Source organism: Heteronotia binoei, chromosome 10, assembly GCF_032191835.1.
Source record: "Heteronotia binoei isolate CCM8104 ecotype False Entrance Well chromosome 10, APGP_CSIRO_Hbin_v1, whole genome shotgun sequence".
In the NCBI taxonomy this organism is placed as follows: domain Eukaryota; kingdom Metazoa; phylum Chordata; class Lepidosauria; order Squamata; family Gekkonidae; genus Heteronotia; species Heteronotia binoei.
Genome location: NC_083232.1, coordinates 77308897 through 77335351, shown reverse-complemented (window position 1 = coordinate 77335351; position 26455 = coordinate 77308897). Strand labels below are relative to the sequence as shown.

General features: G+C 42.3%; 1 protein-coding gene across 1 annotated transcript in view; it reads right to left on the bottom strand.

The window, feature by feature from the left end:
- The window catches only part of ITGA9 (integrin subunit alpha 9), a 297444-nt gene that overhangs the window by 219671 nt on the left and 51318 nt on the right, over nt 1–26455 (bottom strand). Inside the window, exons 6-13 of the mRNA XM_060247617.1 lie at nt 25830–25959; nt 23246–23331; nt 20540–20608; nt 17916–18053; nt 13210–13315; nt 11749–11843; nt 7414–7504; nt 6535–6580 (exon numbers count right to left, since the gene is read on the bottom strand). Coding sequence (XP_060103600.1) covers nt 6535–6580; nt 7414–7504; nt 11749–11843; nt 13210–13315; nt 17916–18053; nt 20540–20608; nt 23246–23331; nt 25830–25959 — 761 coding nt within the window. The remainder of the gene's footprint in view (nt 1–6534; nt 6581–7413; nt 7505–11748; nt 11844–13209; nt 13316–17915; nt 18054–20539; nt 20609–23245; nt 23332–25829; nt 25960–26455) is intronic.

The following is a 26455-nucleotide window of genomic DNA, read 5'->3' as shown; positions in this document are numbered from 1 at the left end:
AGGGTATGTAGTTCCAAGAAAATAAACTGACCTCCTACAAAGAGTTCAGATTCTGCGACTGATGCCAGTATAGTGTATTGGTTAGATCACTTGACTAGGAATGGGGAGTCTTGAGTTCCATTCCCACACAGCCATAACACACAATGGCAGTGCCATCCTCAGCAGAGTTATGGTCTCTGAAGTTTAGAAGAGTGTAACTCCGCTTAGGCTAGAACTAGGAGTTATCTTGAGCCAGTCATTAACTCTCAGTTTAATCTACACAACAGAGAAATTATAAGGATAAAATGGAAGGAAAATGCTGTATGTTGCTCTAAGCTTCTCAGAGAAAGGATGGGAGAAAAGTGTGATAGGCACAGGGTACCATCAATTTTAGCCCCTCCCTCAAATGCTCATCAGCCACTCCCCAACTGTATCCCTACAGGATGCTGGACAAATTATTCATATAGAATACATTCCATTATGGGAAAAGTACAGAAACTTTTCTGATGCAACAGTAACAGGACACAACGTCTTCAGCATCAGTTACCATAATGACTGCATTGAATTTGAAATTAGCTGCTTCTAAAGAGTCGTGTATCACCTTGGTTTGGGAATGTATTTACATTAAGAAACATGACTTTTAGAGCAATTGAACCCACTCTTGAAAATTCAGAAACTGTCCCAGAAAAGAGTCGACTCTGCTGGAATTTCTTTTTTCAAAGTGGAACCTCACTCCTCTTCTGTAAACAAAAGATACAAAATATATACGGAAGCTGCTTGGAAATGCAGCAGAGATACTAAGAGGTCACAGTGAACCACTGCCAAGTTTATTTGGGCATCTGCACAAAGATCAGGAAAGAACTCAGGGATCTTGTGCCCTCTTCAGACCATACATCATACCTACTCCTGCTGAACTGCACTAAAATGAGATTATTAAATCTACATTTTTATGATCTTCATTTCAGAGGGTTGCCATACCAGTCTGCAATACAAGAGATAGATTTGAGTCCAGTAGCACCTTAGAGACCAACAGGGGTTGACTCTTGAAAGCTCAGACCCTGCAAATTTTGTTGGTGGTGAGGCCTGCAGTTCTCACTTGGGCAGTCTGCAGCAAGGCCAGTATCATCTGGTGCAGAGCCACCACAAGCAAGGTGGTCAGAGCAGCGGTGGGACAGCCCCTAGGCCATTCGCCTACTAGGACCTTTCCTGGTGGCCTTAATATCTACTCTGCCCTTGGAAGGCAGAGAAAACACAGAACCCAGTGATGTCATGCATGACAGACTGCACTAGGGAAGCAGGTTTTAAAATGCTACTTGTCTCAGAGAGTCAGGTAATTCAACAGATAATTCCTCCTTGAGTGGAGAGCTAATGTGATTGGTTGCTCTACATGCTCTCTGATTGGCCAGCATCAGCTGCTAGGGAAATAAAAACAGCCATTCTGGCGGGAAAGAGGTCTTTTGCATTTGGTCTTTTCATCTGGCTCAGTAGCCAAAGAGTTGGTTCCTGAGGGAGGAGGGAGCTTTGAAGTTGGTGTGAAGTCAGGGAGGGGGGATAGTCAAAAAGGTCCTTCTCAAGAGAGAAGAAAAGAGACTCCTTTGTTTTTACTATATTTTAACTCCTCTGGGGGAGAATTCAGATTCTCAGTCAAGAAAGCTACACAATATAACTGGAAAGAGATTTGGCAAGAGTTGACTGGGCAGTTAGGTTGGAAACTCCCAATCAAGCCAATTAGGAAGGGTTATTATTGCTTCTTAGGGAAAAGAATAATTCCTGCAATTGAATAAAAGTTGCTTTGAGAAGAACTTGGGTTAGAAGTAGAGAGAGATTAAGCTTTGAACAACCTCAGGAGTTTCTAGGAAACCGTAATATCTGTAGGAAGACATCAGATTTCTGAGGGGAGAAATCTGGGAACTATAGGCAAATGCTGTTCTCCAGAAGAAACATTATTAAGAATTGTATTAGAGCAGAACTAAACTATAACTACACTGTCTTGAATGTTCTAATAATTTAAATGTCACAACAGGCAAAAAAAAGAGACCCAGGCTGCATCCATATATCACTGGATACTGACAATGCACTACGCCAACCATTTGCAAGTGGATTTTTCCATGTGGACAAGACAATTAGTTGAAAATGACTTCTTTAGCACAGTGATAATGCAGCATTCAGCAATGTGTAGAAGCAACTGTGAAGGCGCGGTAGTTCCATATCTCTTTACAAGCTGTGCCCTGCCTCAGTTGTGATGAGGATGCTTGCTGAAAGAAATATGACCTGCCCTCCCTTTTTTGCTGAAATCTCAACATGTCAGTCTGAGTATGGGGTTATTTACATTTACTGTTATATGTGAAAAACAATAAATATCTATTTTAACCAAAAAAAAAAGACTGACTGATGAAACTACATTCCCAGATGGAAAGTATTGTTTCTTTAGACTATTTCCTGATGTCTATATAAAGTGATGTTACCAAAAAAACGCACAAAAAACCTAATCCCACCACTGCTAATATATTTTACTGGGGAGTTCTAAATATCAATCTACAAGAAGCACACACACAGCGTCACTCCTCATCCACCCCCCAAATCAAAGCAGCTTCCCCAAAAGCTTTTAATATCACTTGGCAGGGCAAGTGTTATTTTTGGCACAGAAGCTTCACAGAACCTTTGGGGAGGGGAAGGTCCTGCTACTTCACCCTAATCTTAATCCAAATAGCAAATGCGGCACACTCCCTGACTGGCAGCTGCTGCAACTGATCAGCCTCACCACATGGCTAACTGGCAAGGCACTGATCTCTAAAGAAATAAACAGAGGCTGATTCAACGGGTGGATTTGGGCTGTTGCAGGAACCTGTGAAGCATCACAGCCCTGCTTCTCAGAGAAACTGAGTATTGCATATATACATATGAAACAAAGATACAGACAGGGCTTTTTTTGTAGCAGGAGCTCCTTTGCATATTAGGCCATACACCCCTGATGTAGCCAATCCTCCTAGAGTTTACAGTAGGCCCTGTTATAAGAGCCCTGTAAGCTCTTGGAGGATTGGCTACATCAGGGGTGTGTGGCCTAATATGCAAAGGAGTTCCTGCTACAAAAAAAGCCCTGGATATAGATAGATACGCCTATATTGTAAGCCGCCCTGAGTCCGCTTGCGGAGAGGGCGGGATATAAATGTAAAGTAATAAATATATATATATATATATATATATATATATATATATATATATATATAGACATCTATTTAGTGAAAACCATGGACGCTGCCCTGAGCTCTTCGGAGGAATGACACAACAGCAATGAGCTGCGATAGATTAGACTGGTGGCAGAGCATAATTTAGGCATAACATCATATTTCCCAGCATTCTGTAACTCCCAGGCAAGCTGGCAAGAAGGGCATGTTGGAGACAGCCAGCCCTTGTTTTTATACCTGGGAGCCATAAGTAGATTTCCCCCAAACACCTAGCCTCCATTTTCAGCTATTATGCCTAGGAAGGGGACTGAGCAGCTGTGTGATTAATTGTTATTTGTGCTAGTGATACCAAGAAAAGCTCCCCATTATCATGCACCTTAAAAATCCATTTGAAAGGGGCACATCCTGCAAGAAGCAGGAAGTTGGGTCTAATCAGATTATGGATCTCCTCCCAGTGGTTTTAGTGAGGCGGCAGCTGATACAGTAAGTGGCCCCATAAAGACGCCAGATGAAAAACAGTTTCACATTCTTTTACCCTCACAGCCACTACACTTGCTTCATTCATTTTATGAGCATGTTTCTCAAGCTGTTTCCTCTAATTAGATCATCTATGCATCACCTCTCACAAGCCCTTCTCAGTAAACCACTGAAAAAAAAGAAAAAATCCATCACTGCCTTTCCTAATTTTGCTGTCACAAGCTACCCGTTTAACCAAATGAAATCATAGGGTCCCCAGTTAGAAAAGCATTTTCCTTAGGCCCATAGCTAACCAGGGGCCCAAGAGGCCCAGTCGTCTTACAGTTTGGGGGGACCCTTACCCCATCCCTCCCCCTCCTGCGTGATTTAAATTGTGTGGAAAGGGTGCCCAGGAGTAGCCGCTACCCCTCCTGCACCATTTAAAGCAGGGATGTCAAACTCATTTTTTAGGCAGGCCGGATCTGACACAAATGGGACTTTGCGGGGCCAGACCATGAGTGTCATAAAATATAATGGCAGGTAGTGGAGATATAAACTTTATAATGGACAGAGGCAAACCCAATTAAAGGTATTTTTTAACTTAAAATACAAACATGCTTAAAACTCTTCCAATAATAAAATGGAAACAAAAAACAAAAACTTTTCCAATAGTTTAAATTGGAAAGGAATTAGTGGAATTAGTGGAGCTAGTGGAATTTGGCAATGCAATTTTTAAAATAAAACATCAAGAAAAAGCACAAGGCTCTGTGGAAACAATGAAATGGCATTGTAAACTTCTCCCCACCAGTCTACTCAGATTGGCAAAGCCTTTCCAGTATAATATCCTCCTTTTGGCTGTGGATTCCCACATTAGAGTACTCACTAGATTAGGTCCATTCAGGACAGATAAACTGGCTGAAAGCATCAACCCTTGTTTGCAAGGACACAACTCCAGGAAGCATGAGTTTCAGCTAGCTATAGAAAAGCTGAAAATGTAACCATCTCCACTCCATTTGAAACCATTGCAGAATACAGACAAAGCTGCAAGGAAAATGTGGAATGGATCTTAAAATTCACCCCATGTTTTCCTTGCAGCACCCAGCAAAGAAAGGCAGGAAGAGCCTGGGACTCAGCCTGAAAGCTTCAAAGGGTGCTTCAAAGAGCCTTTGAAGCTCCCAGGCTGAAACTGAAAGAGACTCAGCCTGGGAGCTTCAAAGGGTAAGGACAGGAGGGGAGAGAAAAGAGCCTTGCAGGCCTGAGCAAAGCCTTGGGTGGGCCACATCTGGCCCACAGGCCAGGTGTTTGACACTCCTGGTTTAAAGGGCCCACCAACCAGCTGATTGATGGGTTCTTTAAATCACGCAGGAGCAGCTACTGGCCTCATGCATAATTTAAACTTTAAATTGTGTGGAAGGGGTGCCCAGGAGTAGCAGCTGCTTCTCCTGCACCATTTAAAGCAGGGGTGTCAAACTCATTCATTAGGAGGGCCAGATCTGACACAAATGGGACTTTAAATTTTAAAAGATTTGCCAACCGATCAGTGGGCCCTTTAAATTGCGTGGGACAGGTGGAAGCTGCTCTTGCATGCCCCCTCATGTGATATAAATTGCACGGGAGAGAGGGGGGCAGCCCCTGGCCTCTCCAGGTTCCTACTCTCATCCCATGGCCCGCTCCCCCTGTGGCCCCTAGCTACGGGGCCTTACCTCATTGATTGAGAAAAAACCTGGTATACAGCTTGCTTTGATAATCTATTAGGCTCTGCCACCATTCCTAACAACTACTGCCTCTGCTATATTTAAATTTAAAACTTGAATATTGAGCACTCAGATCTGAGGTGCTTTTTAAGAGCTCAGCCAACCAACCAGGGAAATAGCACCGATAGAACTGTTTCTCTATTTGCTAGAGGCATCCATACAGGAAGCTGTTATTCCACCAGAGACATCACACACAGCACCAGTACACAGAATTACAGCTCTGGGTAATTGTTATATATCACTGTTCACAGAAACACTCTCTTGCAGAAGTCAATGTGCTGGATTCAGCAGTCCAATAGCAGAAGTTGCTGACAGTCTCAGATCCTTTTTGCATTCCTCTCTTGGTCCCAGGAGAGTTGACTCCCAGGGCTGCAGGCAATGTTCCCTCTAAGCTGAGTTAGCGTAAGCTAGCTCACAGATTTTTAGCCTCCAGCTCACACATTTTTGTCTTAGCTCAGGAAGGATGACCCCAGAGAACAATGATTTATGCAGTAGCTCACAACTTGAATGCCATTAGCTCACAAAGTAGAATTTTTGCTCACAAGACTCTGCAGCTTAGTGAGAACATTGGTTGCAGGATATGTGTGGATAGCTACATGGCCAGGCAGCCACCACATGAAAGGAGGAAAGCGCCTAAATAGGCCATCCTGCTCTTCTGTCAGCAGAGCTAGAATGTCAAAAGAGGGAGATTTTATCCTCTTCTCTCTCTTTCAATGAAGCCCCTCAACCCACACAGCTGTCAATCTACATGTGTCCCAAAACCCAATGAATCAATCTGCCTGGAGTTGGAAGGGATTGCTAGGTCAAGAGAAATACAGGAAAGATCTGTGATCCTCATGCCCACAGAGCACTGGATTTATCCCAATACTAGAAGCAATACACCACTAGAGCTAATTGCCTGTCTCCAGGATACAATTTCCATTACCACCAAGGTTAGGAAAGCAATTTTGATCACAGAAACATTAACATTGTTTCACTGCTATTATTTCTTGGCTATTGTGTAAACACTGCTGACAGAAATGAACTATGTTGGCAGTGCATTCCTAGAAGTAATCTAGTCCCCCCCCTCCCCAATATATCTGTAGGAGAACCAAAAAAAAGTTGTAAGAGCCAGGAACATGATATTGTATTAAAGGGGGGAAAGATAAATTTGAGCTCACCTTAGAAGAACCACATTGTTTGACATAAAGGCGCCAATCGTCACATCTGAAACAACATTTTGTAACATTTAGAGAATTATGACGCACTGTTAAACACACAGTAACACTCCTGCACAATGCATCATAGTTTGAAAATTACTAAAGACCTGCCTTTCCACAAAGGAAGGCCTGTTTTCCTGCAGTGTAATGGCTCCAGTCAATGGACTAGATGGCTTTTCTGCTGGTGCAATCTTTACTTTACTTTACTTTACTTTATTCGATTTATATCCCGCCCTACCCCACCGAGGCGGGCTCAGGGCGGCTTACAACAATAAAAGCTAACAGAGGTCGATTTAAATACGATTAAAATTATACAATAAAATACATAAAAACCTAATCTTGCCCCGTTCCCCTCCGCACTGCAGCACTGATGTGGCTTTTCGTCTACAATTCCTGGCATATCTCGGGGGGGGGGGGGGTTTCAAAACGAGCCGTTCTCTTTTCTTGCATCTGACAGAAAAAAGAGTAGGATCTAATCCAACAAACTACTCTTTTAACAACTTGATGTGAGATATTATGGAATATTACAATATGGACCTTAATTTGGCCCAAGCCATCAAAAGGAAATTAGCATATTAAGCCATCAGGTAAGTTACACATTTCCTTTCAGAAATACAATTATTAGTAGCCTAAATTCATACAAACTGTAAACACAAAACCAAATGGCCAACAAATAAACACACTCTGAAACAGACTTATCATGCTGGCATGTTTTTGAAAGAACAAAGGGAAAGTGAAAACATTCAATTCATGAATTTTCAGTTCACAATTTGCACAATATTTTTCATTAATTGTATCTGTTGCTTTGCTTTATTCTTCTAACCGATGTTGCAGACCTACCTGGATAACCATTTCCATCCATATCAACTCCTCCAGAAATAGACTGTCCAAACATCTGCAATCTTGGGTTGACCTTTTTCCCTGATATCCTCTGTAACAGACAACATAGAACTGGAATCAACAGAACCAAGCAAATGTGGAAATGTTTAAGCTGCTTGTGAACTTGTTGTCGGATTCAAAGACAAATCTCCTGCTGGCTCGGAAGGAACTGTGACCTAGAAAAACCACACATTCATCTCAATCAAACCACTTACTAAGACAAGCAAAAATATCACAACAGTGTAGTTTTCTAACTCTCTGCTGTCCTAATATTCACTACTGTTCCCAGTCCACTGATATTAAATCTGGTGGGTTCAAGGCAATGTTCAGATCCACAGTCTACTCAATTTGGTATGGCAGAAGAGAGAGTTTATCCATACACTGGTCATCACATTGTTGCTTATTTTCCCAACTCATGAACCCTATAACAATTACCCTTTCAGCACTACTACCTCCTCAAAATTGTGACCCAGGCTGTGGTCATGCTACAGGCTTGGCACGATCTGGCCACACCTCTAATTACACTATTTCATTTTATAATGGGAAATTTTAATCAGATATTCCACCATGAATCAGCTCCACTGCACACTCGCCAGTAGCTGATTGTTCAGATTGCTGTGGCATCCTTTTGTTGTTGTTTCTCTTTCACTCATGTGCATCCGAAGTTCCAGCTCCTTTTTAAAAGTTCCACAATCCCTCTACCAAGTAATGTGGCCCCTCTTAGCCTTCACATCACCTCTCTCCTGTGGTGGTGGTGGGGGAGGTGTAAGCATCATGCATTAACCTCACTTATTTCAGTACATTTACTATTGTGTCAAACATGGGATGCTCTCCAACAGCAGCCCTTTTTTTGCTAACACAGTTTGCATGGGAAAAAGTGGGATGGGGAGTAGGGTTGTCAGACTAACTGCTGATATGGGAGCCTAATTAGGGACTATTTTCATGGTTTACCAACCCCAAGAAACCAGAGGGGTTGGGTGGGGAACTGTTGCTCAAAAACAATTCCCCTAGTGCAGGGGTGGCCAATGGTAGCTCTCCAGATGTTTTTTTCCTACAACTCCCATCAGTCCCAGCCAGCATGGCCAATGGCTGGGGCTGATGGGAGTTGTAGGCAAAAAACATCTGGAGAGCTACCGTTGGCCACCACTGCCCTAGTGGCTTCTGATCCTGACAGAGTGTTGAGTGCAAAAATGCACAAGCAGTGTTTCAAAACCCTGGGGCAAAGATCACATCACTATATGCACATCATTACCTGATTTAAAAAAAAAAAAGCAGAATGGAAGGTTCACACTTCCCAATTGCCTTGCATTCGCAACAGGGGAGTTCAGACATCCAGGAACACAGGGTGAAAGTGCTGACATCCGTAAAGCCCGAACTTTCCCCAGAGCCCGATCACTTTAAAGGCAGGTCAGGACAAGATGCCAATGAGTGGGAAATGGGAACAGACATCACTGTCTGATCATGCACTTTAAATCCAGAAGGAAGCAGCAACTAAATCGAGTCCAATTGCTCATCTGATCGCAGCCATGGTGTCATACCTATGGCTTTCTCAGCCAGTTTGAGTTAGAATTATAGTGAGATACCAGGAAATATCTTCACAAGCTCTTCAGTACCCGCAAAGCACCACTGGGCCCAAGACCCATAATTCAGATGGTCAACAGTACTGATGCTCCATATGCTGAGAGGGCTAGGATAGAGATCCCTGGCCCCAGTGCCATTCACTCAGGAGAACATTCTACCCAACTCCATCAAACATGGTATCCCCACAGTAGGAGGGGAGATAGTACAATGACCTGCAGCAGGCAAAAGCTTCCAGGCAAATATGCTATTTGCTCCAATCCATTAAAAAAAAAGTGGAAACATTGGCCCAACAGTCAGATGGGAAATTAAGCAAAAAAGACAAAGTTCAAAGCCCCAAGGAAAGAAAAAGAACTCTTAAATCTCTGATTTCATGAAGTAATGAAGAAAATTTTCCCACTTTTGAACCGATAACTTTAAGGCAAGCAAAAGCAGCTGAACTCCTCAAATTACATTTGCACAAGAGAATGTGGCTAACTTTTGTGGGGGGTCCCTGTTAGGGTGGCAAACCAGGACTCTGCATATCCCACCAACATCTGCAGGCGATTAGGGCATAAAGGGTTGAAGCATAATGCTACACAGCTTTGAGAACTGCAAACAAAACCAAAGCCCCTGAAAAACTGAGCTTGACTGTATCTATTTAGTATGTACATTTATTTGCAAACTCACTGAGGGGCTTCATTTGTACCTGAGGAGGTAAAAATCAGCAATTCAAAATTTAAAAAAATATATACATTGCTGTAAAGAAATTCCTCTTTCTTCAGCCACACACAGGTTGTTTTTTAAATCACAGCATTCAGGATGGTTCAGAGTTATAGTAACAGGACACAAAGCCTTTCACCCCAAGGTTATTGGTTCAAACAGAGGCCAGGTAGATGGACACCACAAACATCTGAAACCGTTTGATGGATCTGAAGGCCAAAGGACTGGCTGACCTTCCATGTGAACAAGACACAGCATTAAAGCAAAGCCATTATAAAGGGGGCAGGGAAAGAGATACCCCAGTGAAAAGTAATGGACAAGGTAACGGCAGGAATGTATCATGAAGAAGATCACAAGAGCTGAATCTAACAGGAAACATCAGTCAATTTTCCTGTTTGTTAATGTTTAATTGCCTCTTTATGAAACTTTGAGACTACCTAATAACGTGATAAAATAAAGAATAGCACCCATCTAACCTTAATCTGAACTGCTCATACTCATGCCAGTGCATTCGTTTTCTTCATCCTATCCCTGGTGCAGAGGAGGCAGAGTCCTTCATACGCTGTGAATTATCACTTATAAAAAGCATCATAAAAAGGGATTTTGTTGGCAATTTAAAAAAAACACCAACCTAATGCATTCTAAGCAGTCAGCAACCAGCAGAGCTAATCAGCTACAGCTTGCTCTAAGAAACTCAAATGTGACCACTAACATTCTGACTTCGCATCCTGCATGGACTCCCACCCAGCAACAAAACAAAATATTTAGATCAGAACTTTAAACTGCTGAAGGAAAAGGAGAAACGTCCAAAAGGAAAAAAAAACCCTGGAAAAATTACCACCATCCAAATTGGTCTAAAAGGGCTGATGCTGTGATCTACAGATAACATATGCTGGTGTGTTTCTGTGCTTATGGATTCCAATTCATTGAAGGAGGTAGGACTAAATAACCAGAAAACTTCAGTTCTTCTAAAGGTACAGTTCAGGATTCTTTAATGGAAGTAACAAGACACATGATTCATTTATTACACTGAGCACCCTATGAGGGTTTGCTTTTTATTGCACTCCACTGTATTACATGAGGACATCACGATGCTGCACATGACAAAACTGCATGTGTACAATTTTTGCCTTTCAAAATCAGAGTAGGGAAAGGGAAATGTGACAGACCACGGCCACCTGTCTAAGGCCTTCCTATTGTCTATTCTTAAGAGGCAAGTGCCCCATCCTCGATAGGAATGAATCAACAGCCCGTTTGTTGACAGAGAATTCATATTTTTTCAGGAAACCAGATTTTAACTCACACAAAGCTGAGCGCTCTTATGAGGTCACACGGAAAATATGAGCTGTATTTGGAGCAGGGCTGGATCTAGGGGGGGAGTGCTTGCCCCGGACGCCGATGGTGGGGGGGTGCCAAATTGGATATGGAGTCTATTCTATTCTATGGGCCCATAAGATAGAATGGGCCCATAAGGGGCATCATTTTTTAATTTTGCTCCCCCTCAAAAAACTTGCAGATTCGGTCCTGATTTGGAGCCTATATTTCTTAAACCCACCCTCACATTTTCCAACCTGCATTATGTGTGACACCAATTGGGTCAAGATTCTCAATCCAACTCTCAGTCACGCTTTCACGTGGGACCAAGCTTTAAAAACCTCTCCAACATTCCTTGTTGCACCAAATGCTGTGAAAGTAGGGGGCTCCAAACTTCACTCCTGTGCCATTTTCACCCACAAAAACAGCCAGAGGGAGCCTGTTTGCTCCTTCCTACAGTGCCATGTGCCCATGTGGAGCCTGTGGAAGGGGCAAACAGAGTATCTTGGGTAGCCCTACAAGGTCTAGTTACTTGTGTTGTGCAGGAGGAAAAAACCCTTCAAAATTGAAAATAGAGCAAGCAGCGAGCCCCATTCATCATAATTTCTGGCCAACACTCAAGTCTTAGATCTGTACCAACTTGGTGTATATACCATGGCACACATCTAAAGAGCACCACAATATCACACAAGCAAGACTTACCATAGAATATTGTGGCACGACACCACCAGAATGTCCATGGTAGATATAAACTGCTCCTATGTAATCATCTTCTTTAGGGGCACCAATGGCAACATCTAAGTATTTGACAATGCAAGAAAATTGGGGGGGGGGGTCAATTGCAAGCAAACGGGAGAGAAATCAATGCAAACAATTTTTTAAAAAAAATACTAAATTAAAAAAACAACCAAAATAGTAAATTGAGGATCGAGAATTTTCAATGCCCTCTGAATGCTAAGAGTCAGTTAACAAAACTATTTTAAATGATATATTTTATTATTAAATGAAGTAAGAAAAGAAGGAGATGGACAATTGGCCTGCTTAAGTTCCTAAAACCAGACACTATCCTAGAGCAAGGATTTGGGCAGGCAGGGAAAGCTTCCAGTCATTTACTTTTCCCCTCTGTAATCCCCATGGGACCCCAGGTTTATTTTAAGAAATAATATATTTGAGTTTTTTTCAATAACACCAACAACATGCAGGAGAATAGTTGCATGTTTTTCCATGCTTTGATAGCTTAAGATAAATCTTGGGCTCTATCCATACATGAAACTAACACTGGGAAGATGAAGCAGAAGCTACTCGGTGAACAGTCATTGAAATTATCTGTTCAGAATACAATGTTTCCACAATCTTTATCTGAAACAAATGGAAACAGATGGCCCAAATCAGTGCTGAAAGTAATCCACTGAGATCCCTATTCATTATATGGATCTATACATCTATATGGATTAGACTAACAAAACTGCAAAAACAAAGCTGGTTTAAAATTAGTGTTGTGAGCATTAATCCATTTATATTGAAATCAACTAAAGTAACAGTTGATTAAAACAGCAGGCGTGAACATCAGTAACTAAGGACTCATTTTAATTGAATAGGTAAAGCTATGAGTTAACAGCAAACTTTTGGAAACCATTATAATTTGCATGTTGTAATGTGACAGGGAGTTAGGGGGTGGAATTAACTACAACTTTGCTTTTGTTTATTAAGAGTATACTTGTGTCTACCCTCAAAAATAGCAACAGCTGAGTCTGGCAGAAAATTCAGTAAAGAAGTTAATCTCAGGAGACATGGATATGCTAGTGAGATACACCAGTGAGAACAACCAATTCATTACCTGATTGGCACAGAGGACAATACGGAACAGAAATATTGTATTGCTGAAGTTCACTGCGTCTGTTAAAAAAATTGTACATCCCCATACTTCCATCAAGAAGTCATTTATAGGGAAGATCAGCAATATGCCAAAATATTTAAATTAAACCCTTAAGAGCAAATGAATTAATCAACTAAGGATCCTTTATCACTGGGACAGCTCAATGTTAAACATCTCTTTCTGGATTAAAAAGGATTATACTCTAGCCACATTTCCCTCCAGACATTGTGCAGATCTTATTAAGCAAGAACAAACAAAGCGCACGTATGAAAAGGAAATGCACTGACCTGGGAATCCATCATCATCGATATCCCCCAGGGAAGCCATGCTTTCCCCAAAGTGTGCATTGTAGGCATTATCACCATTCAGAACAAGCTGCTCTTCCATGACTCCCTAGCAAACAGGAAATAGGAATAGCTAAGAAAAACAGAGTAGGTGTTGAATGATCCATGGCCTCTTTGCAGGAACACACAAGGGCACATGTCCCTCAGGAAGCACCTGGTGCATGTCGGCTCTAAGACTCCAACCAGAACTCCAGTGATTGCAGTAAAACCTGCCTATTGCAAAAGGAAACACTCTGCGTTTCAAAAAGGAATCTAATTGCTCCTGAAAAGGAAGCAGCCAGCCAGGAGGACAGACCAATTAATGACAAAACTATAACATGTTAAGAACTACTTGAGCCTGTCACTTTTTATGTGTTGTGGCTAAAAATCCATGTACAGCTAAAGGGCTCTTACAACTGAGAAAAAGAATCCAACCGGCGTTCAGTCACTTCTGTTTTGTTTAAAGGTATAAATACGAGGAAACCTTAGAACAGCACATAAGTGGCATAAATTCTATGTAATAATCCTTCCTCAGAAAACATGGGTGGGAATTCTGGTTGGCATATTTCTCACATGTTCCTCATTAGAAGTGACATTCTGCATTTGGCTGAATACTGATCCAGCTACTGAGACATCCTGGACTTTGAGTGGTAGAACAGGCAACACGTAACAATCTGGGGGGGAGGGGCCCAGGGAAAAATGTTACATATGTAGAACAGTCAAGGAAATTAAGTCATCAGAAATCCTCATCATTAGCCAAAACTAGTTTTTTCTTAGAATCATAGAGTTGGAATGGACCTCCAGGGTCATCTAGTCCAACCCCCTGTACAATGCAGGAAACTCAAAAATACCTCCCCCTAAGTTCACAGGATATTCATTGCTGTCAGATGGCCATCTAGCCTCTGTTTAAAAGCCTCCAAGGAAGGTCCATCATCTCATCTCTTGTATGCTTTAGCAAGAAAAAACAGGTAACAAAAGGTAGCCCTAAAATTTTGAAAATTTTACTTTTCTTCTTGCATGAGAGTACAGATAATGTAGCATTAACAAATGATTCAACCCCTCAGGGAAAGTCAGGGAAGTTATTTGGCTCATTACCCATTATCTTGAAGTGTTCTTGCTTCTATTTTTAACTAATCATCAAATTATCACGTTCAGAAGATAATTCTGAAGCCTACAGGTCAGACATTAATGTGTACTTTGCCATAACTGCCACTGAATTCATTCACATACCCAAAGCCAAGAGTAGCACCATCAACGGCACCAGAATGAGCCTCTCCTTGACAGAAGGAGTGAAAGGTCTGTCATAGCTAGGTTTGCATAGGGTCAGGCCTTCAGAACAACTGCTTGCTCCCTGATTAAGAAGACAGGGTTGCCAGTTTCCCCCTGGTCACCGGCAGGGGACTGGGGGGTAGAGTTGCCAGATCGAGGTTGGGAAACTCCTGGAGATTTGGGTATGGCGCCTGGAGAGGACAGGAACCTCAGTGGAGTAGAATGCCATAGAGTCCACTCTCCAAAGTATCCACTTTCTCCAGGGGAACTTATCTGGAGATGAGGTGTCTGGGGGATCACCAGGTCCCACCTGGAGTCTGGCATTCCTATCAGGAGAATGGATACAAAAATCATATCAAAGCACAAGAGGGTTGAAAAGATGTGAGGGTGGCAGTACTCAATATTTCAGATTTGATTTGTGGTATAAACCTGATGTGTTGACAGTCCCTGATGTGTTGACAGTCCCTGATGTGTTGACAGTCCCCTCCTTTGCATAATAGGCCACACACCCCTGATGTAGCCAATCCTCCTGGAACTTACAGTAGGCCCTGTTATAAGAGCCTTGTAAGCTCTTGGAGGATTGGCTACATCAGGGGTGTGTAGCCTAATATGCAAAGGAGTTCCTGCTACAAAAAAAGCCCTGGTTGGAACATATCTGAAGAATGTTGTTTGATTTTTCATGTAAAAAAATTATACACTTTGGAGTCAGGGCAACAAAGCAGAGTACAGATAGGTTAATGTTCAAGAACAATATAACAGAATAAAGTTTTGTCTGTAAATCCTACCAGAATTCCCACAAAAAAGTGACTTTTTTCCACATCTGTATCTAAGTGAGTCTCTGCTACCAACCTTCTATGCCTCAAGAGAAAGAGAACATTCCCACAATAAACCAAACTAGCTGCTTAAACAAGCTTTAAACATCACAAGGTGTTTTTACCCACCTTGTTTGCAAATGAGAACAGATTCGTTTGGGGAAATTGCAATAAAATGTTTTGGGGGAGTCTTCAGGAAATTGTAATAAATTGGGGAGGGGGGGTGATTGCTTAGAAAGCTGCTGACATAAAGAAAATTCTACATACCAAATCTGTAAGAAAAACAAAGAGGGAAATGTTCGGTTTTATGGTGTTTTTCTTTTCTTCAGTGTTCACCACTAGGAACAATTTTATTTTGCCCTAAGGCTCCACATGCAGAACACATAATATTATACGTGCATAGCTACTCTCTTTGGGCACGTGCAAGTAATCGGAGAAGAGACTGAGTGGGTGAAGTGAGAATCAAACTGAGTGGGCCTGTCACAGTGACAGATCAAAAGCACATTTTTAATGGCACTGATATAAACAAAGCTGGGGGAGGGTGTTAACCAATGAACACATTTAGAATTTCATACTACTTTCTATTAATGCACTACAGTTTTAGGGTTCACAGAACCCAGCTGGTCATATTTTGCTGTTTTATCTTTTTTGCGGGGTCTCTTATTCTCTTGTATTTTTTTTCTATTTATGTGTCCTTTTTTGCCTCATGACCAAGAACTTGGCAACTACATACAGCTCTTTAGCACTGGGGAGACTGGGTTCAAATCACAATACCGCAGAGTGCAGTGGGTGGAATCAAACCAAGCACTCCCTCTCAATTCTTAACATAATCCCAGGGTTATTGTCAGGGTAAATGGGCTATCCCCTTGCATGCAACCTTGCAGAACAGCAGGATACAAGCATATTCAATGTGAAAAACACAACACGGATATAATTTTGCAGATGAGATACCAGGCACAGAAAAGTCAGCTGACTAGTGTCAAAGCTTATTGCAGCCAACCCAGGAACTGAATCCATCCTTCAGTGTTTACAGCTAAACTTCTGTCAAGATTATTTTATCACAGCCTGAAGAGCTCTCCATACATCACTTACTCCAAACCATAAAGGTCTTTCAGAGTTTCATATCCCTTGTCTCCAATCTCCCACAATGCTGTTTTACTACTTCAACTGTCTGATGAATGACCCAAACTAGGGGGAAGCCAGTGGGCATGCTTGACCTTAAGTGACCTAAGTGGTCATGGTCTGAGACCCATATGTTAGAAACCAAGGCTCAAACAGCATTTATTTGGGAAAAGAGACATTTTCACAAACAGAAGCATCTCTGAGAAAACCCATATGGCTCATGTTCTTTCAAAACAAGTCCTGGGCATTTCAGGGGACAGGAAGTTTATGTTGATTATTTCCCTAGACTACTGTTTGTTCAGCGAAGGGTCACTGTGGTTGTGCAACATACAGTTGGGCAACAAAGCCTCCAGTCATTTCTTGTTCTGAGAACAGATTTTTTAATAAGTAACAATATGACTTCTTTTCCCATAGGCTCCTATTCTCTCCATTTTGCCTTAGTTACGGGTTAAACGGGCTTATTCCTATTTCTCCCAAAAGAAGCTATAACTAGTCCAAAAGCTACTACCGCTTCAAAGCAAAATCTCCGTGGGATGCTGCAGAACTAGAATTCATTAACAAATCAAATAAGTGTTGCACAAGTTTAAAATGCATTGTAAACAGCTCTCTCATTGTACACAGTGCCTTATTTTAGGAGCTACTTCTCCTGCTATGCAGATTTACCACCAGATCACTACCACTTGGATGCCTCTTGTAAACTTTCCCATCATAATGCTGGGCCAGGCCAGAGCCATTAATGGCCATTCCCAAATTTAAACGTGAAGGATGCATTCTCCAGTGCAAAGTCCCTAACTTCAACTGCTTAAATAAAACAAGCAGAAGGTACAGCTTTATTGCTGGCCAAGCAGAAACAGAAAGCGAAACTCTTTGCATTAATTCCATGCCTGGTCCATCCAGAGGCTTCATACTGCTGAAAGGCCTTTCTCTCTTGCTCCTTTCTGGTTCTGAAGAGGGTTCTCAAGCCTGAGCACACATTGTCCACAGCAGCTCACTACACAAGGTCCCAGTCCTCAAGGGTTGGCGTTCCAAGCCCTGGAACTCTGACAGTATGGCCCTGTTCACACAGCGTGTTGAGTCCGTGTTAAACTGACCCTGTTCTGTTCCGAATATCTTTGTTCCGGATATTATCAATCAGACTACCGTACTGCAATTCAAATCACTCTGCGGTGAAACTGTCTTCTGCCGTCCACATGACGGCACCATGCAGTTCTTTTTTTTCTCCACTATTATGCACATATGCATGCACGCATTACGCATACATGCGCATGTGCATAGGTTAAACATTATGTGGTTATGCGGTTATGCGCATATTGTAAAGTAGTGAAAAAATGGCAACTGTAAACCAGATGTAACTACTTTTTGATATTTTGGGAAACGGCTGGCATCTTGAATACAAATGGGCAAATGGTTGGTACAAGAGGGAGCCAGAGGATTCCTCCAGTTCAAGTGTATGAGTTCCATACTCACATTGCCTCGGCTGAGGTAGACGGTGACCTGACCCTCGTCCCGGATCTCAGAAAACATGGGTGCTCCCACCAGGAGGTCTGAAAGTCCATCAGAATTCAGATCAACTGCACATAAGGAGGAGCCAAAGTAAGAGCCCATCTGCAACCAAGCCGAGTCACAACAAAGCATTCAGTATCTGCCCACACACAGGAGGAAATCATTTATGCTTTTCTTTGTCTGTAGCTGAAGTAAACTTGCTGCTTTATCTGACACCAGCAGCTCCTAGTCATTGTCTCAGGAGAATCTTTTGGCAATGGCCGAAGTCTGTTTCCACACACACACACATACACACACACATCCAGTACAGTAATAAAACTCACACCTACAGCTGGATCTTAAAGTAAGTTATTGCTGTGCTTCAAAAGCCATGGCATTTTTTAGGGCATTTTAATCCCATCCTTCCTCCAAGGAGCTCAGGGCAGTATACATGGCTTCCATCTCATCTAATTTATCCTCACAACAATCCTACGAGGTAGGTTAGGTCAAGAAGTAGTGGTTTCTCCATAGTCACCCAGTACATTCATGGCATGTGGGCATCTGAACGCAGGTCTGTCAGTCCTAGCTCAATACTCTAACCATTATACTACACCGGCTCTCTTGAAAAGCCAAGAAACACTCATGCTTTTTGGTTTGTTGAAGGCAATGCATGTGGGCCTTTGGGAACACTCCAACACACATGCAGATAGAGACTTGCCTCATCCTGTGACAAATCTTTTACAAAGTGAATGGTGGCTCCAGAACAATGTCAGAATTCAGACATCTGTTAGGGCTTCCACCAGATTGATTTAGCAGACCAAAAGGCATTAGGACATACAGATCTTATTTACTTCATCTTGTTAAAAGGAATACAAACTAAGCCAAGGAAGCAAGCACCACTGAAAATATATTTGAAGCCTTCCTCTGGCCTATGGAACCTTCCCTCTGAAAGAGGAAGATATCTGAAGTGCGTCTCCACAGCTCCAGACTCAATTCCTATGTCAGCCATTTTGATCCTTCATCGAATCACCAAACCACTACTACTGATGTTGTGGTTTGTTAAATCAGTGAGGAAGAGTTAAGGTGGCAGACAAGTCATGAGCAGGGGCTGATTTGTGCAATGTGTCTCTGAGAGAGAAAACTTCAAGCAGTGGCTTGAAAAGCCAAAGCCACATAACTTGCAGACTGGCTCCAGTACATGCAGAATTCCCACACAAGCATTCCCGAAACTTCCAATATGGCTAGGCACCTACAAAAAGACTCGCCATACAACATGATGAACAATTCTCACCAGTCATTGGAACCCCCAGACAGAATCATCTACCACAATTCCCAGGTGAAAACCAGGTGAGAATATGCCCTGATTTTGTTCTAAATTTTTAATGAGGAATTGCAACCACTTGTAGACTCTTTTGTGTCTATCCACAGTGAAACTGGGACTGCACAGCATCAATCTACTGCTGAACTGCATAAATGTTCAGTGATTAACAAGTGGTCACTAAACATTCTGAAAGTTAGAAAAAAACAGAAGACAACAAACTGAATTCATACTATGAATCTCACCTCATCATATTCCTAGTGGCTGAACATTTGCATTTCTCTGCTCTCCTTAATTTGATCCCACAGTTTGTCTTTGGCTGAGATTAGCCAAGAGATCGGGCCAATTTATGATATCAGTCAGACAGCAGCAACCACACCTATCAGCATTTAGTCAGAACTGACCTTTCAAATGCAGAAAAGCTGTGTGTTCTGCTAACAAGCTACTGAAGGAGGAGGGGACATCTCTAGTCCACTTAATCATTGGGGATTATAGTCAAATATTTCACATTTGCATTTCCTTTGTGGATTTTTGCCTGTTTGCTATATTTTAGCACTCTCACCGGTAGCCACTAGACACATTTTTTAACAAAGTACCATAGATTTAGGCAGTTTGAAATGGAAAACAGTATTATTTGTTCAACAGCAAAACTATGTGTATGTGTGTGAAATAACTGAGCCAGTCTTACTAAGAGAACATTAGCTATTCCCATCGAGTACCATGAATTTAGGATTGTGAACCATCTCGATAAGGACTAAGCACAAGGGATAGAAATGTTTCAGATAAATAAGTTAACGAATGTCAGTTTGGTTCATATCTTTGCCAATTGACAGTAAGGATCTGAGAATCTTCAGCAATGGAGACCGGAACAGTGGGATAAAACTTATCATTGCCAACATCAAAGACTAAGTAGACAATTGTCAAGGCTTTTTTGTAGCAGGAACTCCTTTGCATATTAGACCAAACACCCCTGATCCTCCAAGAGCTTACAGGGCTCTTAGTACAGGGCCTACTGTAAACTCCAGAAGAATTGGCTACATTTGAGATGCGTGGCCTAATATGCAAAGGAGTTCCTGCTACAAAAAAAAGCCCTGGTAATTGTCATGTGCGAAGTGGTCTTGAGGAAATGGATGGGGGGGGCGGGAATTATGGGCAGCTCTAATGGATACATACTTATGACTTCTGAGCAGTCTAAACGGAATCAGAATTAGTCAGAAACATTGAGAGCAGAACTTACTCATGCCATACTAAGTAGAACAACTAACTCTTGTTTCACTTATTGTTCACTCACCTTTTTACCTGAAGCCTGAAAAATCTTAACAAGAGAAAGAGACCTCCTATCAGTTCGGAAAATGTATACCTGCAAAGTTTAAAAAAAAATTTAATTCATCACATTTTATGAATTAAATTACAGCATTCCATGTGGCCATCTTTTTTGGTAGACTAAGCCTACCTACTCACCCCTCCCTTTAGGGGACAGCCTGAAGAGGACAGACCCAGATCCCTGGGGAACAGAGGTGCAATGAACATGACCAAAGTATGGCAGGCATGCCTCACCAGTCCCACTTCTCATCGCTTCCAGTGATAAGTCACTGAGAAGCACAAGTGAAACACTGGCATTTCGGTCCCATTAGCCAGGCAGCTAAATTCTAACTTATGTTTGACAGCTGATTCCAACAGTCTGAAGGAGGCAGCTTTTAGCCTCTTCCAATCCCCACAAGGCTGTAATGTATCAGGGATTTGTTTCAGTTATGTGTTGCAGTTCTGTTGATAACACTATGGCCCTGTTAAATCCAAGTCATGTGTTGCATGTTCCTCCTGGGATGCAGCAAAGCATAGGGCAAGCCAAGTCTCCTCTTCACCTGGACTAAGCATCATTGGTCTCCTTTTCACTGACTCTTTCTACATAGCTGCTTCACTGAGTTCCCAAGTTTTTAATTCTTGGGCTGGGGGGGGCGGGATGTAGACACAGCTGTTCCCCCTTCACATTTGAGAAAGGATGCAGTCTCTGGAGCACATTCCAGCCTGATGAACTACCACTAGCAGGGAAGGGAGCTAACAGAGAGTAGCCAGAGGCAAGGACAGACCTAGGGTGCATTCACACTACACTAAATAATGTATTTTACAACTGGATTTTTACTGCATAAGAATAGCAAAAATCCATTTGCAAAACACATTATTTAGTATAGTGTGAACAAACCCAATTGCATCCATAGAACATCCATCTCAACCTGAATACAGATGGAACAGCAACACTATTATTATTATTAGTTTATTTATATTCCACCCATTCCCCCATTGGGGGCTCAGAGTGGAGTACAGCAAATAGAAATAAAATCACAATAAAATCATAATAAAACCAATTACAACATTCATCAAAGTGCAGCAAGATGATTCAGCAAGATGGCATGACAGCAAGGTGGTATAGCACAAAATAGTACCGCAATACAGCATCACAGTACAGTAGTGCAGCAGAGCAGTGTGGGGGAGGCCAATCGATCAATAAATAGATGCCCGCTGCCTCATCCAAAGACCTGGCAAAACAGCTCCATTTTGCAGGCCCTACAAAAGGCCAGCAAGCCAGGTAGGGCCTGGATCTCCATAGGGAGCTGATTCCACAGGGCTGGGGCCAGGACCGAGAAAGTCCTGGCCCTGATAGAGGCAAGACGGGCATCTCTTGGGCCGGGGACTATCAGAAGATCTTAGGAGGCCGAACAAAGTGTATATGGGAGGAGACGGTCCCGTAGGTATGTTGGTCCCAGGCCATGCAAGGCCTTAAAAGTCAAAACTAACAACTTAAAACGGATCCGGTACTCTATAGGCAGCCAGTGCAGGTCATGAAGTGCTGGCCGTATGCTCACCCATACAGGTGATGCGGTCAGCTGGTGAGCTGCCGCATTCTGCACCCGCTGCAGTTTCTGGATCAGTTTCAGGGGTAGGCCAGCATACAGTGAGTTACAGTAATCCAGCCTGGAAGTCACCATTGCATGGGTCACTGTAGCCAGGTCTTGGGGGGATAGGTATAGTGCTAGCTGCCTGATCTGCCGTAGATGGAAAAAGGCAGACCTAGCAGCCGCTGTGATCTGGGCCTCCATGGAGAGGGAGGCGTCCAGAATCACCCCCAGACTCTTCACCTGTTGGGCCGTACCAGAATGGCACCGCCCAGGGCTGGGAGCTGGATGCACGACCCCACCCCCCCTCGACTCAGGTACAGGACCTCCGTCTTAGTTGGATATAACTTCAGTCGACTCTGCTGTAACCATCCAGCCACAGCTCCTAACCTCTCGGACAGCTGGTCAAGGGCAGAAGATGGTCTGCCATCCATCAACAGATAGAGCTGGTGACAGCCCAGTCCTCTATTGAAGTCTGCTTCCCTCTGTGTGTATACTAGAGGCTAAGAGGGGCAGTGATACTGGACAAATTGGGATTTTCTGCATTCAGGCATCATTCAAGCTGCAGTTTATAAAAATGATCTAAACATCATTTCCCCAGCCTGTGTTATCATCACAGGTATTCAACCAAGGTTCTAAATTGTGGCTGATTAACTGTGATTCATACTACCATTGCCTGACAATGCAAAAGATAACATCTGGGGATGCTGTGAAGGCAGGATGTAGGTAACAGGCTCAGATTCCTGAGGTTCTGTACATTGGATAGGCTAAAAAGGGCTTGTTCGATGAACGATGGTTTAAACAAGCCACGGTTTGTTGTGATATCTGAAAGCAGGCAGTATTAGGCAGCCTGATGATCTTGTACTTAACTGTCAAGAAGCCAAATAAAACAAATACCAAAGCGAGCACTTTGTTCATTTTAAAAAGTATTACCAAAACAGAAATCATACATGCTAACCATGCCAAAAAAATCCATTTCAGGGGCTCTGCTGAAATTAGCCTGCAGCCCCACACTTCTTGCTCATCGATGCATTTCCAGGAACTGAGACAATAAGTCTGTCACTGCCACATTAACAAGGGCGTCAAAGCTTCATTAAGAACCACACCTTTCCAATGCCTCCATCCTGGGGAGCTCCTCCTACGATGTCTGTGGTCGTTGGCTGAGAGAAGTGACCTGCTGTCACAGCATATCCTGAACAGGGTATAGCAGGGCAGAGGATCAGGGAGGGGTCAGGAGGAGAAAAGAGACAAATTAAAAAAAAAAAGGAAACTGGTTACAAGAGCAGGTCAGCCATCTGGAAGGTGGCAAGATTTTTCTTTCCTCCTCCCAATGTTCAAATGTACTAGCATCAGGCAAAAAAAAAAATACAGAATACCAGGAAGTGGCCAGCATTCAATTTAAGGGTGAATATTACAATAAGCAATGAACAGTTGTTTTTCCCACGTGTGAATGTTTTTTCCCCAAAAAATAAGATGGTGAAAGTCTAGGGTAGCCAATCCCCAGTTGGGGGAAGAGGATCCCCTGTTTTAGAGGCCCTCCCCCCCGACTTCAGGATCATCAGAAAGCAGGGGGGGAGGGAAATGCCTCCTGGGCACTCCATCATTCCCTATAGAGACCATTTCTCATAGAGTATAATGGAGAATTGATCCGTGGGTATCTGGGGCTCTGTGGGGGGGTTATTTTTTAACATAGCATCTGGTGCCTCTCCCCAAAATATCCCCCAGGTTTCAAAAAGATTAGACCAGGGGTCCAATTCTATGAGCCCCAAAAGAAGATGCCCCTATCCTTCATTATTTCCAAATGGAAAAAAGGCATTTAAAAGGTGTGTGTTCCCTTTAAATGTGAACTCCCTTCAGAGTTCAGCTGTGCTTGTCACAACCTTGCCCCACCCCCAAAGTCTCCTGGCTTCACCCCCCAAAGTCCCCAGATATTTCTTGAGTTGGACCTGGCAACCCTATGAAGGTCTGGATGGAAATCTTGAGATCAGCAAGAGCCACATTTTCAAAGAAAGGGGGCTGGTGAGAAAGTGGCTGAAGAGCCCAGGGGCACAAGGAAAGGAAAGAATTAAAACAGAGAAGAATATACAGCAAGAATAAGATTAATCTTTCACATCTGTAATCAACAGTCTCCATATACACCAAAATGAACAGCATTCCCTCCGCTAGAATTACAACACCAATGTTATTGAAGAAGAAAAGGAAACAGGCTAAGAGTGGTAAAGAAATATAGAGTAAATGCTTTAAAAATGCGACTTGGTTGGGTCAAAGCTCAAAAAACTAAAGTATATATCAAAGAAAGGGAACAGTTTTATCAAAAAGATGGGTATCAATAATTGCTCCCATTTGCTACACTAAATATGATATATTATGATACCAGAGAAAAACAGAAAAGGCTTGGCCCCCATCCCTTCTTTTTCTCCCCCTCACACATATGCACTGTGAATTATAGGCCTTTTGTCAGCATGCTAAACACTATATTTCAGGGCTTTTTGAAGGCAAAACCTCTACATCCTCAATATATATATATGACCGCCTCCCACTTAACTATTCTCTTGTGGCTTTCTCTAAGTGGTCTTTTTTTTTTTTAAAAAGAGGGAGAGTGAGGGACTGAGGGCTAAAGAATCTAAGAGGTCAGACTCAAATTTTTAAAAGCATTGCCTCAGCTTAACATGCCAAACAAATCAGGTAAGTGAAGGTCTGTCAATGTTTTCATAATCAGAGCAAATAGCCACTGGGGACCAGACAGAAGCCATTACATGTACTGTATTTCTCTTTATGAAATCTGCTGTGCTATAAATCCAAGTTATTAACGAACAGTTATGTTATCTTATCTTGGAATATTCTCTTATGAACAGTATATCATCAGTAAAAGATTTCTTTACCAAGACCATTAATGAATTCATCTCCCAAACACCCTGTGGCCAACCAGTGTCAAAAATTAAAACTAAGGAACCAATGCAGAAAAATTTGATTTTCAAAGATGATATTTTCCTGACAAAGATTTAAATCATATGCACTAATTCCTGGGATACAGGAGAAGAAGGCCCTGACTTGGATAGCTCAGGCTAGCCTAATCTCATCAGATCTCAGAAGCTAAGCAGAGTCAACCCTGGTTAGTCTTTGGACGGGAGACCACCAAAAAAATCCACGGTCATTTGGCAGAGGTGGGCAATGGCAAACCACATCAGAATGTTTCCTGCCTTGAAAACCCTACAAGGTCACCATAAATCAGCTGTGACTTCACAGTGCTTTCCACAATCAGGAGACAAAAGCAATAATGGTTACGTTTGTGATTTAGGTATATTCTGACAGAGAAACTTTAATGATAGCAATACAATACCAGTGAGCCAGGGCTGAGAGTAGAATCTGTGGTCACAAACACTAAATAATCCAATTTAAATCCACTTTCAGCACACTTTCCAACTGGATTTTACTGTGTGAATGGGCAAAATCCAGTTGAAAAGTTCAACTTCATTAGTGGTGAACAAGTGATATGACATAACTAACTTCATCACTGGGCCCTCATAAGCATCTACAGAAGCCCAGTCTCCACACAGTATAGTTTGAGAACCATTAGATCAAGAGTTGTCAGACAAGCGTGGTGTTCAGATTTATATCAGTTTTCCCCACTATGAAAAAACTATGTGAAGACAGATTAGCATTAAAATTTGAAACATCTACATTACTCACCTAGGTAGGTATACCGTTTGGCAATTACAGCCTCATCATTCAATTTAAAGTAAGTATTATCAGTGAGATTCAGAACTTTGATGGTTCCTGTCCAGTAGAAAGACCCGGGGGCTCCCATAACAACCAGCTCCTACCAAGAACAAGAGTGTTGTTACACTAAAACTCCATCTGATATTACAAAATGAAACAAATAAGATTTGAGGCTCAACATTGTCCTCAGTCCAAAAACAAGGGCTGCAGAGTAGAACAGCATGAGATCAGGATAATCTGGGCTCACAACATGCAATATGTTGGGGGACCCCTGGGAAAAAATGTGAAAATAAAGATCATTTCCTTTACACAGAGAGAGACAGACAGACAGACACACCAAAACACTGTTGGTTAATTTAAAGCTGGTTCACATTACATATTTTATCATATGGCAGATTATTTCTTCCGTGATACATCACATCACATCAAAACAATCTGTGCCCTCCACATAGTGTTTAAGCCATTCAGGGGCAAAGGTTTACAACAATCATATACTTTCAGCAGGGCTACAGTAACCCTCTGACATCTGACATACAGGTAGAGGTGTGCAGTAGGGCACAAAGATGATAAACAGGGACACAAGAATAGTTTTCCTG